General features: G+C 39.0%; 1 protein-coding gene across 13 annotated transcripts in view; it reads right to left on the reverse strand.

The window, feature by feature from the left end:
* LOC118361765 (aspartyl/asparaginyl beta-hydroxylase-like) overlaps window positions 1–14,109 on the reverse strand; it is a 53,705-nt gene that overhangs the window by 12,063 nt on the left and 27,533 nt on the right. For 7 of the 13 annotated variants that reach the window (XM_035741963.1, XM_035741972.2, XM_035741967.2 and 4 more), the window contains 3 exons: window positions 3,128–3,196; window positions 202–228; window positions 71–112 (listed from right to left, as the gene is read on the reverse strand). In XM_035741963.1, coding sequence (XP_035597856.1) covers window positions 71–112; window positions 202–228; window positions 3,128–3,196 — 138 coding nt within the window. The remainder of the gene's footprint in view (window positions 1–70; window positions 113–201; window positions 229–3,127; window positions 3,197–14,109) is intronic. The other 6 variants (XM_035741975.2, XM_035741974.2, XM_035741973.2 and 3 more) reach the window with 2 other exon arrangements.

Below are 14,109 nucleotides of genomic sequence, written 5' to 3' on the forward strand. Positions count from 1 at the left end.
GAGTGGAGAGAAGAGCACTACAAGCTCTTGACTACTTCTATCATTCACTATTAGTCTGAGTCACACAAACCTTGGATTTCAGATTCCACATCCGTGTTCTGAGATCCATCAACTGTTATGAGTAACGACATTAAAAAGGTCAGTGGATAGGCTAGTGAATGTTACAGTCTGATGGTTAAGACGGAAACAGAGAAAATATACCATCATCATCAGGAGGGGGGACAGCATCTGGAAGGAACAGACAGGACATGTATTGCTATTGCAAATGGACAGAAACCAATTATATTCTGTGATTCCATTATTCTGCAATGAAGCACAGCAACAGAGTGAGTGGAATATATTTTCCTCAAGAGTCACAGTACACATATCTCCCCACTGAAACTGTATGCCAACAGACTGACATGTTGATGGGACTATGCTTAGCTACACATGGAGGAAATGGAACAGCAGTTGATATAAGCCATGATGACAGTATGTAGCAGGTGATAATGATGTTTACATTCGTACCCTGGTGGGATTGGGACAGACCATGTTTTATCAAGAGGGGTATTCACCTTCCACTACCTGGACAGCAGCCTCAGAGAGCCTCAAATGAGCCTGCTTTAACCTCCAGTTTCCCCTCAAAAGAATCCTCAGAGGTAGCTTCCGATTTGACTAGAGCTCCCTCAGCATTCGGACTCCCCCCTTCAAGGGCCTGCAGATCCTGTGACGGGGGTTGGTGGATGCTGCTCTTCTTCCTCAGTCCTCTCTGTTGTCTGGACAACTTACTTAACAATGGGCTCGGCTCAAAAGTTGAATTTTACAATCCAATGACATTCGTTTAGGGCAGGGACTCTATCCTTATGAAGACATGTTTGTCAAAACGCATCTGTCGTAAGTGGGAGTTTTACCCTCTCTTTGAGATACAAACCACAGCTTACATTGATTTTTGTCCTTCATTTTTAGACGAGTTGACAGTACTGCATGGCCAGGCAGTGTAGCACGACTCCATCATTTGTTTTTGTAGCTGTATGGGGTTCTGCTGGCCGGAATTCATGCATACGTTTTGTCATTCAAATACCTTCCCTTTGTGACAGTCGCTGACCAAATACCAAAGTCATGCTAGAGAATGTGTACCGGTTGTGGGTCGTTCCACGGGTCCTACAGTGCAAACTCTGCCCAGCACATTGAATGAGGATTTCCAACACTCCTATACTAGGTGGTGTTTTGAGATGTTTATCTGTGTAACGAAACATTGTAGAATAATGGCGAAGACATCAAAACTATGAAATAATACACATGGAATCATGTAGTAACCAACAAAAGTGTTAAACAAATCCAAATATCTTTTATATTTGAGATTCTTTAAAGTAGCCACCCTTTGCCTTGACAGCTTTGCACACCTGTGGCATTCTCTCGACAAGCTTCATGAGGTAATCACCTGCAATTCACCTCAATTAACAGGTGTGCCTTGGTAAAATGTTAATTTGTGGAATTTCTTTGCTTCTTAATTCATTTGAGCCAATCAGTTGTATCGTGACAAGGTAGGGGTGGTATACAAAATATAACCCTATTTGGTAAAAGACCAAGTCAATATTATGGCAAGAACAGCTCAAATAATCAAATCAAATGTAATTAGTCACATGCGCCGAATACAAAAACCTTAGTGAAATGCTTACTTACGAGCCCCTAACCAACAATGCAAAAAAAAAAATACAGATAAGAAAAATAAATTAAAGTAACAAGTAAAGAGCAGCAGTAAAATAACAATAGCAATACACAACAGCCCATCATTACTTTAAGACATGGTCAGTCAATCCAGAAACATTTCTTGAACTTTGAAAGTGCAGTCGCAAAAACCATCAAGCGCTATGATGAAACTGGCTCTAATGAGGACCACCACAGGAAAGGAAGATCCAGAGTTACCTCTGCTGCAGAAATTGCAGTCCAAATAAATGCTTCACAGAGTTCATGTAACAGACATCTCAACAACTGTTCGGAGACTGCGTGAAATCAGGCATTCATGGTCAAATTGCTATAAAGAAACCACTACTAAAGTACAACAATAAGAAGAGCCAAGAAACATGACCAATGGACATTAGACCAGTGGAAATCTATCATTTGGTCTGATGAGTCCAAATTTGAGATTTTTGGTTCCAACCGCCTTGTTTTTGTGAGATGCAGAGTAGGTGAACGGATGATCTCCCCCGTGTAGTTCCCACCATGAAGCATGGAGGAGGAGGTCTGATGGTGTGGGTGTGCTTTGGTGGTGACACTGTCTGTGATTTATTTAGAATTCAAGGCACCCTTAACCAGCATGGCTACCACAGCATTCTGCAGCGATGCTCCATCCCATCTGGTTTGCGCTTAGTGGGAATATCGTTTGCTTTTCAACAGGACAATGACCCAACACACCTCCAGGCTGTGTAAGGGCTATTTGACCAAGGAGAGTGATGGAGTGCTGCATCAGATGACTTGGCCTCCACAATCACCCGCAGCCAACAAGTGCTCCACATGTGGGAACTTCTTAAAAAGACTGTTGGAAAATAATTCTCAACCAGGTGTACCTGAATGCCAAGAGTGTGCAAAGCTGTCATCAAGACAAAGGGTGGCTACTTTGAAGAATCAAAAACATTTTTTGTTGTTGTTTAATACCTTTTTGGTTACTACATGATTCCATGTGTGTTATTTCATAGTTTTGATGTCTTTACTATTATTCTACAATGTAAAAATAAAGGAAACCCCTTCAATGAGTAGGTGTGTCCAAACATGTGACTGGTACTGCAGCCGTAGGACAGGACAAATACATTTTCTCTTAACAAATAAGCCCAGAGGGCTTCAGTTGAGTGAGAGTTACACCCACTCTAACCTGTCCTCGAACAAAATAAATGTAAAAAAAATCTGGTGAGGATATGTACACAGGCGTCTTTGACATCACAGTATTTTTTTCAATGTAGTATCACAACCTCATTGTCTCTTGGTCGGGAAAGATGGATCAAATCACATTATGCATCTGTGTTTTTTGGGTAAGAAGAGTATGTTTGTGTGAGTAAGATAATACCTTCCTTTATGCAATATGAATGGACACTAAGTTTGGCCCTTGCATGGAATCCTTGAAAAACAATCACTCAAGAAGGTGTGGTCTTACCTGGTTCTTTCACAGCAGATTCCTCCTTGGCTTCCCTCAGCGACACAGAAACCGGACTCTCCTTCAGTCCTGTTAGTTTGGAAATGTTCATGTGGGCATGTGAAACATTAGGTTAAAAAAAAGCAGCCATTTCTCACCACCACACAACTCTAGAAACCCAATCTCAGCTAGTCTATTTGCAACACAGACAAAACAATAACTATTTCACAAGAGTATCAATTTCAACTGTCAGGAATATGATTGATTTAAATACATTCATATGTTACAAGAAGTGAGAATAACCAAAGAATTAGGTATTTTGTAGAGCCCGACCGATATATTGGCTCATCGATATAAAAAATATAAAAAATAAATAAAAAAAAAATAAAAAATTTAAAATAAAAAAAAAAACGGCCTTGTACCGATATATCGCTATCAGCCGATAACCAATATTCTATAAATAGGATGACAAAAGGGAATCACTTGTCTGAACACTTGCGGTCAATCTCATCACATATCATTATTCTCACAATGTAAGAAATCAATATCTGAAGCATAGTGATTAGACAATTGCTCTTTTGGATGCCAAATTATGAGAAGTCAGTGTAGAAAATGTCACTTTTTATTTCCCCGCAGTAAAAAAAATAAGTTTTGTCCCACTCCCAAAAAATCTTTATCGGAACCAAAAATACACATTGATCGAGCTCTGGTCTTTTGAACCACAAGGCCAATAAATGAAAGAATAGTTTCTGTAAAGATTAAGGGAAATGAAATGAGTCATCAACAATGCACAACTGACTTGGGTTTACAGTTTGACGTAACAGTGCCTGATCCAGCAGGTATGGGAACACTTCCATGGGCCATTAGTCACACAGATGGATATAACATCCTGAACTATTAACCCCCTCCCAACTTGATTGGTTGTTTTAAGGGGATCCTTTGACAGTCCTGGCCATGCCCTAAGCAATGTCAACATTGACATTTTATCAATCACATATCAGGGCTACTGGCAATCTGATCGAAAAGGGCACTACTACTAATGTAAAGAACAAAATATGTACTACATGCTTGAAGATGAAACAGGTTGGGGTTGGGCTACAACATTTTGTATGAAAGTTGCTATAGATAAAGTAGTTATAGCTATTGAAGGAGCACACACCAATTTGAGAACTGATCTTTAATAAATCAGAGGCTTTACATTGAGGATACAAGCTTCCCTTATCTGGTATAATTGCATTTTTGGAACAAAAACTAAGTCAGTAATGATATGATTCAACAAATAACCTGAAATTGGTGTTTCAGCAGTACTACCAGCACCTAAGAAGATTTATGCTACACAAAATTAAGAAATAGCCTACATCTAATTATGAAAATACACCTCAGCTGTTTCAAACACAAAGACACAAAAACAAAGATTCTAAAAAAAGGTAGTGTTTTTTTCTGTCATCCAATTTCTAAATAATACCTTTACAGCAACAATAACACAGTACAGGTAGGATTTACAACTGGTAAATGGCAATAACAGTGGTCTAAAGAGTTGCTAGGTTTTTCCACCCGGAGAGTTTCACCCTCTCACTAAAAAGGCATAATGAAATATCTACGAAAAAAATCTATGTACAGCCTGGTTTCATAAGGCTTTTCACATAATATGCAAAGAGGTGCCCAGGTTTTTACTGCAGATACATTTCTCTCTAAAGGATCAATCTTATTGTCATCACACACAAAAAAAAATACAATAGCTAGCTAACACAATAAATATTATTTAACTAGCCTATAAGTGGAAAGCGAAAACTGATAGCACACAGTTGACAGTTAACAATTGAGTCTCTAGCGCTCGTATTTGAGATGGGTATTTCACAGACATTTCAATTCACTGAGAAACATCTTATACTAACACAAATATCTCTGTTTCGTTTTCAAAATGGAGAAGAAAAACATTGCTTCAAGCAAATGATCTTACTTCATGTCTCTAGTCTGAAATGGATCATACTTCATGTCTCTAGTCTGAGTTGATCATACTACATGTCTCTAGTCTGAAAAATGGATCATACTTCATGTCTCTAGTCTGAATGGATCATACTTCATGTCTCTAGTCTGAAAATGGATCATACTTCATGTCTCTAGTCTGAAATTATCTTACTTCATGTCTAGTCTGAAATGGATCTTACTTCATGTCTAGTCTGAAATGGATCATACCTCATGTCTAGTCTTAAATGGATCTTACTTCATGTCTCTAGTCTGAGTTGATCATACTTCATGTCTCTAGTCTGAAATGGATCATACTTCATGTCTCTAGTCTGAGTTGATCATACTACATGTCTCTAGTCTGAAAAATGGATCATACTTCATGTCTCTAGTCTGAAATGGATCATACTTCATGTCTCTAGTCTGAAATGGATCTTACTTCATGTCTAGTCTGAAATGGATCTTACTTCATGTCTCTAGTCTGAGTTGATCATACTTCATGTCTCTAGTCTGAAATGGATCATACTTCATGTCTCTAGTCTGAAATGGATCTTACTTCATGTCTAGTCTGAAATGGATCATACTTCATGTCTAGTCTGAAATGGATCATACCTCATGTCTAGTCTTAAATGGATCTTACTTCATGTCTCTAGTCTGAAATGGATCTTACTTCATGTCTCTAGTCTGAAATGGATCATACTTCATGTCTCTAGTCTGAAATGGATCTTACTTCATGTCTAGTCTGAAATGGATCTTACTTCATGTCTCTAGTCTGAAATGGATCATACTTCATGTCTCTAGTCTGAAATGGATCTTACTTCATGTCTCTAGTCTGAGTTGATCTTACTTCATGTCTCTAGTCTGAGTTGATCTTACTTCATGTCTCTAGTCTGAAATGGATCTTACTTCATGTCTCTAGTCTGAAATGGATCTTACTTCATGTCTCTAGTCTGAAATGGATCTTACTTCATGTCTAGTCTGAAATGGATCTTACTTCATGTCTCTAGTCTGAAATGGATCTTACTTCATGTCTCTAGTCTGAAATGGATCTTACTTCATGTCTCTAGTCTGAAATGGATCTTACTTCATGTCTCTAGTCTGAAATGGATCTTACTTCATGTCTCTAGTCTGAAATGGATCTTACTTCATGTCTCTAGTCTGAAATGGATCTTACTTCATGTCTCTAGTCTGAAATGGATCTTACTTCATGTCTCTAGTCTGAAATGGATCTTACTTCATGTCTCTAGTCTGAAATGGATCTTACTTCATGTCTAGTCTGAAATGCATCTTACTTCATGTCTCTAGTCTGAAATGGATCTTACTTCATGTCTAGTCTGAAATGGATCTTACTTCATGTCTAGTCTGAAATGGATCTTACTTCATGTCTCTAGTCTGAAATGGATCTTACTTCATGTCTAGTCTGAAATGGATCTTACTTCATGTCTAGTCTGAAATGGATCTTACTTCATGTCTAGTCTGAAATGGATCTTACTTCATGTCTCTAGTCTGAAATGGATCTTACTTCATGTCTCTAGTCTGAAATGGATCTTACTTCATGTCTAGTCTGAAATGGATCATACTTCATGTCTCTAGTCTGAAATGGATCTTACTTCATGTCTCTAGTCTGAAATGGATCTTACTTCATGTCTCTAGTCTAAAATGGATCTTACTTCATGTCTAGTCTGAAATGGATCATACTTCATGTCTCTAGTCTGAAATGGATCTTACTTCATGTCTAGTCTGAAATGGATCTTACTTCATGTCTCTAGTCTGAAATGGATCTTACTTCATGTCTCTAGTCTGAAATGGATCTTACTTCATGTCTCTAGTCTGAAATGGATCTTACTTCATGTCTCTAGTCTGAAATGGATCTTACTTCATGTCTAGTCTGAAATGGATCATACTTCATGTCTAGTCTGAAATGGATCTTACTTCATGTCTAGTCTGAAATGGATCTTACTTCATGTCTCTAGTCTGAAATGGATCTTACTTCATGTCTCTAGTCTGAAATGGATCTTACTTCATGTCTCTAGTCTGAAATGGATCTTACTTCATGTCTCTAGTCTGAAATGGATCTTACTTCATGTCTCTAGTCTGAAATGGATCTTACTTCATGTCTCTAGTCTGAAATGGATCTTACTTCATGTCTAGTCTGAAATGCATCTTACTTCATGTCTCTAGTCTGAAATGGATCTTACTTCATGTCTCTAGTCTGAAATGGATCTTACTTCATGTCTCTAGTCTGAAATGGATCTTACTTCATGTCTAGTCTGAAATGGATCTTACTTCATGTCTCTAGTCTGAAATGGATCTTACTTCATGTCTCTAGTCTGAAATGGATCATACTTCATGTCTCTAGTCTGAGTTGATCATACTTCATGTCTCTAGTCTGAAATGGATCTTACTTCATGTCTCTAGTCTGAAATGGATCATACTTCATGTCTCTAGTCTGAGTTGATCATACTTCATGTCTCTAGTCTGAAATGGATCTTACTTCATGTCTAGTCTGAAATGCATCTTACTTCATGTCTCTAGTCTGAAATGGATCTTACTTCATGTCTAGTCTGAAATGCATCTTACTTCATGTCTCTAGTCTGAAATGGATCTTACTTCATGTCTAGTCTGAAATGGATCTTACTTCATGTCTCTAGTCTGAAATGGATCTTACTTCATGTCTAGTCTGAAATGGATCTTACTTCATGTCTCTAGTCTGAAATGGATCTTACTTCATGTATCTAGTCTGAAATGGATCTTACTTCATGTCTCTAGTCTGAAATGGATCTTACTTCATGTCTCTAGTCTGAAATGGATCTTACTTCATGTCTCTAGTCTGAAATGGATCTTAGTTCATGTCTTTAGTCTGAAATGGATCTTACTTCATGTCTCTAGTCTGAGTTGATCTTACTTCATGTCTCTAGTCTGAGTTGATCTTACTTCATGTCTCTAGTCTGAAATGGATCTTACTTCATGTCTCTAGTCTGAAATAGATCTTACTTCATGTCTCTAGTCTGAGTTGATCTTACTTCATGTCTCTAGTCTGAAATGGATCTTACTTCATGTCTCTAGTCTGAAATGGATCTTACTTCATGTCTAGTCTGAAATGCATCTTACTTCATGTCTCTAGTCTGAAATGGATCTTACTTCATGTCTAGTCTGAAATGCATCTTACTTCATGTCTCTAGTCTGAAATGGATCTTACTTCATGTCTAGTCTGAAATGGATCTTACTTCATGTCTCTAGTCTGAAATGGATCTTACTTCATGTCTCTAGTCTGAAATGGATCTTACTTCATGTCTAGTCTGAAATGGATCATACTTCATGTCTCTAGTCTGAAATGGATCTTACTTCATGTCTCTAGTCTGAAATGGATCTTACTTCATGTCTCTAGTCTGAAATGGATCTTACTTCATGTCTCTAGTCTGAAATGGATCTTACTTCATGTCTCTAGTTTGAAATGGATCTTACTTCATGTCTCTAGTCTGAAATGGATCTTACTTCATGTCTCTAGTCTGAAATGGATCTTACTTCATGTCTCTAGTCTGAAATGGATCTTACTTCATGTCTCTAGTCTAAAATGGATCTTACTTCATGTCTAGTCTGAAATGGATCATACTTCATGTCTCTAGTCTGAAATGGATCTTACTTCATGTCTAGTCTGAAATGGATCTTACTTCATGTCTCTAGTCTGAAATGGATCTTACTTCATGTCTCTAGTCTGAAATGGATCTTACTTCATGTCTCTAGTCTGAAATGGATCTTACTTCATGTCTCTAGTCTGAAATGGATCTTACTTCATGTCTCTAGTCTGAATGGATCTTACTTCATGTCTCTAGTCTGAAATGGATCTTACTTCATGTCTAGTCTGAAATGGATCTTACTTCATGTCTCTAGTCTGAAAAATGGATCATACTTCATGTCTCTAGTCTGAAATGGATCATACTTCATGTCTCTAGTCTGAAATGGATCTTACTTCATGTCTAGTCTGAAATGGATCTTACTTCATGTCTCTAGTCTGAAATGGATCATACTTCATGTCTCTAGTCTGAAATGGATCTTACTTCATGTCTCTAGTCTGAAATGGATCTTACTTCATGTCTCTAGTCTGAAATGGATCATACTTCATGTCTCTAGTCTGAAATGGATCTTACTTCATGTCTCTAGTCTGAGTTGATCTTACTTCATGTCTCTAGTCTGAGTTGATCTTACTTCATGTCTCTAGTCTGAAATGGATCTTACTTCATGTCTCTAGTCTGAAATGGATCTTACTTCATGTCTCTAGTCTGAAATGTTTTTTTTCTGTCGTCTTTTGACATTATTCTGACATTACCACTTTATGTTAGAAAATGGTAGGATGATGTAAATGTTTGTAGCAAAATAAAGAATACACATGTTAGTCGTTGCTCTTATATTGCATTGTAACTAGATTTAAAGTAGTGTACGCACTATCAGTGATTTGCAGGGTACAAAAAGTACACAAATGAAAGACAGATACCCACACACTAATGAATGCTTGGCCTGAATGTGATTGAGTTCAGCACCATCAATTATATTTGCTCAATTCCAAATCAATTCCTAGCCCCTCCTTAGACACACGTGTATATCTGAAGGGGTGGCATAGGTGGAAACAATATGGCGGAACACCCATCCAGCCAATCAGAAGAAAAGATGAAGCAAACACTACATTGCATATACCTTTCTGATCCATTCAGATATACAGTTTCTGCCTTTTCTTTGAATACCCGTTCTTTTTCAACTCTGTCCTTCCCTGCCTTCTCCGGGGGTTAACTGTTCCATCTTGACCTTGGTTTGACTAGGCGCTCATTCTCTAACCACTCTTGATCTTTAGCAGCCATCTCTTTGGCTTGTTGCTCCTTCACTGCCCTCTCTTTGACTACCATCTCCTTTTCAGATTTTTCTTTGGCTACCCATTCTCTCTCCATCCTCTCCTTTTCCTTGGCGGCCGGTTCCTTCTCCATCCTCTCCTTTTCTGCTCCCTCTTTCTCTAGTCTTTCCTTTTCTGCCTTCTCTTTGGTTGATCGCTCCTTTTCCAGTCTTTCTCTATTCTTTCCAGCTCTGCCTTCTCCTTTGCTATTCTCTCTCTGCCTTTTTCTTCTCCAATTTCTCCTTATGTGCCTTCTCAGCTTCCCTCGGTTTTTACAGCCTCTTTTTCTACTCTCTCCTTCTCCTCTGCTTCCCCTAGCCTATCGTTCTCTGCTTGCTCATGTGCTCTCCTTTCCTCTTTTCCCTTCTAAAATTGAGCCTCTAGCATTTCCTGGGCTTTTTGTGCCGCTTCCTGCCTCCTAAGCTCCAGAGCATTGACAAATTCTCTCGTCCTCCTCTTTGGTCAGGATACTCCTCACTTCAGCCAGAGCCATTGCGGCAATTTTTTGGGCTTCAATCTTCTCCTGGATCATCCTCAACTGTTCCCCTAATGCAGCCTTTAATTTCCTCCCAAGTGATGTACTTCCGGCGCCGACAGAGATGGCCGCCTCGCTTTGCGTTCCTAGGAAACTATGCAGTTTTTTTTTTTTACGTGTTATTTCTTACATTAGTACCCCAGGTCATCTTAGGTTTCATTACATACAGTCGAGAAGAACTACTGAATATAAGAGCAGCGTCAACTCACCATCAGTACGACCAAGAATATGACTTTCGCGAAGCGGATCCTGCGTTCTGCCTTTCACCCAGGACAACGGAATGGATCCCAGCCGGCGACCCAAAAAAACAACTTCGTAAAAGAGGGAAACGAAGCGGTCTTCTGGTCAGACTCCGGAGACGGGCACATCGTGCACCACTCCTCCCAGTATACTTCTCGCCAATGTCCAGTCTCTTGACAACAAGGTTGATGAAATCTGAGCAAGGGTAGCATTCCAGAGGGACATCAGAGACTGTAACGTTCTTTGCTTCACGGAAACATGGCTCACTGGAGAGACGCTATCGGAGTCGGTGCAGCCAACTGGTTTCTCCATGCATCGCGCAGACAGAAACAGACATCTTTCTGGTAAGAAGAGGGGCGGGGGCGTATGCTTCATGGTTAACGTGACATGATCATAACAACATACTGGTACTCAAGTCCTTCTGTTCACCTGATTTAGAATTCCTCACAATCAAATGTCGACCGCATTATCTACCAAGGGAATTCTCTTCGATTATAATCACAGCCGTATATATTCCCCCCCCAAGCAGACACATCGATGGCTCTGAACGAACTTTATGTGACTCTTTGCAAACTGAAATCCATTTATCCGGAGGCTGCATTCATTGTAGCTGGGGATTTTAACAAGGCTAATCTGAAAACAAGACTCCCTAAATTGTATTAGCATATCGATTGCGCAACCAGGGCTGGAAAAACCTTGGATCACTGCTATTCTGCTATTTTGGCAGGGATCAACAAAATGGAGTCGTGGTCAGCGTTTCCGAAAGGAGGGCGGGGCAGGGCCTTATATGCGTCGCGGAAGTTAGTGCTTCTAGTTCCGACAATGCCAATGAGCTGAGGTAAACGCCAGTATGTGATGGTTATGGGTTGGACCACCATCCCTTGTTTGTAAACACATGCATCACGAACTTCATTCTCACCATTGACCATCAGACTAGTTGCAGTCACGCTGTTACGAACAGCAGTGTTTTGGAAAGTAGTATTTTGGAAGCAGTATTTTGGAAAGTATTTTTTCAACGATTTCATTGAAGATATCATGGCGAATAAAATCAGGAAAAGCGAAGTCCAAGTCTAAGTATACAGATTTGCACCAGATTATAGAAGAGATTGATTGGGAAAGTGAGACAGAGTTTTTGTTTGAGGAATCTTTGAGTGAACAGTTATGATTCAAACATTGAGGAGCTGTTTCTGCAAGGACAGGGCATACTTCTGGACTGGTAAGTGCTAATGCAGTTTTATGATTTTTTTAAACATTTTTTTATATTATATTACGATACATGGCCCCGATACATGGCCCCATTCATTCTTTCCTTTACACGGATCAGTCGTCCGGGTCCCTTTGCAGAAAAACAGCCCCAAAGCATGATGTTTCCACCCCCATGCTTCACAGTAGGGATGATGTTCTTTGGATTCAACTCAGAATTCTTTGTCCTCCAAACACGACGAGTTGAGTTTTTACCAAAAAGTTATATTTTGGTTTCATCTGACCATATGACATTCTCCCAATCTTCTTCTGGATCATCCAAATGCTCTCTAGCAAACTTCAGATGGGCCTGGATTAAGCCTCTGTACTGGCTTAAGCATCTCTCATCTTTTTAAGTTGGAGAACTGACACAATTGGTGGCTGACTAAATACTTTTTTGCCCATCTGTATATACACTGCTCAAAAAATAAAGGGAACACTAAAATAACACATCTTAGATCTGAATGAATGAAATATTCTTATTAAATATTTTTTTCTTTACATAGTTGAATGTGCTTGTACAAGCTTGCTTGTTTTCGTAATATTTGTCGATACATTTGTGTAGTCATATGATTTGTTTTGTTATCCAGATTGAAGTTTATTATCTACCAGATTGTGTAGTGCTAATATTTAGTCTAATTTACCGACATTGAGTACTATGTTCTAATCTTGAGGTGGTCTAAACAGCTGTGTTCAGTCTGCCATCTTGAAGACTTCAAGTTAGTTGGTCAATTCAAAAGGAACACTATTCCCGAGGAAAACCAATACTGCGTGGATGCTTTGGAGTCTGATAAATCTGAGGACGACGTTGGGAAAAAATATTTTGGGTATTGAGTATACTGATCCCCCCCATTTCATTGATCCCCAATCCTTATGTAAAGCTTTACAGTGCAATATGTATGGCAATACACACAATAGGCTGACTGGGAAGGTGATTTCACACACAGTCACAGTCCCACAATAAGAGCTACAATGCTAATATTTACGTAAACTCTAAACAGTTGTGTTCTGTGGGTTCACTGAGTAGACTGATACCCCATTTCATTGCCTCACATTCCAACCTTGTTTAACATTATCTAGTCTAAATAATGGCATGATTCCAACAATTGTAACCTCCTGCATCACTTTCAAAAGTGGTACTTTTATTTTCAAGACAAACCGCAAATTCCACTATTGTGCCTAATCCTTATTGTGGCTAGCTTCACAACACATAACCTGGTCCGGTCATTTGTCACTAGCCAGATGAAGCTAGCTGGCTGCTTATGACGTTAGCTTTGGGCAACAAGGTGAAGTAGCTGACTAGCTATTTATTTTCATGAACTGAAGTTCAATAGGTGAACAACAATAAGCTACCTAGCTAATACTTACTCACAAGGATTCCTAAATCATTGCAAAGAATAATGAAAATGACTGCAGTTTCTAATGGTCATTGTTTACAGGCTGGTTGCATAGGTGCTAGCTAGGTACCAAGCTAAAAGCTAGCTACCCCAGAAGTTTCAGTCAAACAAGTAATGATTTATTACCAACGCTGTATTGTAAGCACATCGTTCGTGGCCAGTGTTTACAGACTTTGTACAGCTTTGACAGTGCTACTGATAGTAGTGGTGGTGCTTGGCTTGCAAATACAGAACACACAACATTCTATAATAGAACTGTGTTATTTGACAAGCAAAGACCCAAATGGCGTTCGTATGTCGTATGTCGTGAAGCGGATAGCAGTGACGCTATTACTGGGTAACTCCGTGTAGCTCCCTTCAGTAACCACGAGCACAACCGTTCCTTGATTTTAACTGGCGGCTTTATTCTGTAGTTTTAGTCAGAATTATCACCTTCCGTGAGAACTATAAAGTAAATGAAAAATACAGTTAAGCACACTCTTACGACCTTATCTTACGAGTGACTTATTAGCTTGGTATAACTCTGAAGTGCTTACATACATAACAGTTTAACCGGCGTTATAACAGGTTCAGATTAACACATGAATAAAGGAACAAATACCTCATTGGCTGCTTATTACAGAAGGGAGGAAATCAAACTTCACACTTATTATTCCTGGCATGAATTCACACTTCATCCTAACATACACTCTTCAACCTTTATGAACTACACCCGATGACATGAAAACTTAGCTAACGCAGC

Source organism: Oncorhynchus keta, chromosome 28 (assembly GCF_023373465.1).
Source record: "Oncorhynchus keta strain PuntledgeMale-10-30-2019 chromosome 28, Oket_V2, whole genome shotgun sequence".
NCBI lineage: Eukaryota > Metazoa > Chordata > Actinopteri > Salmoniformes > Salmonidae > Oncorhynchus > Oncorhynchus keta.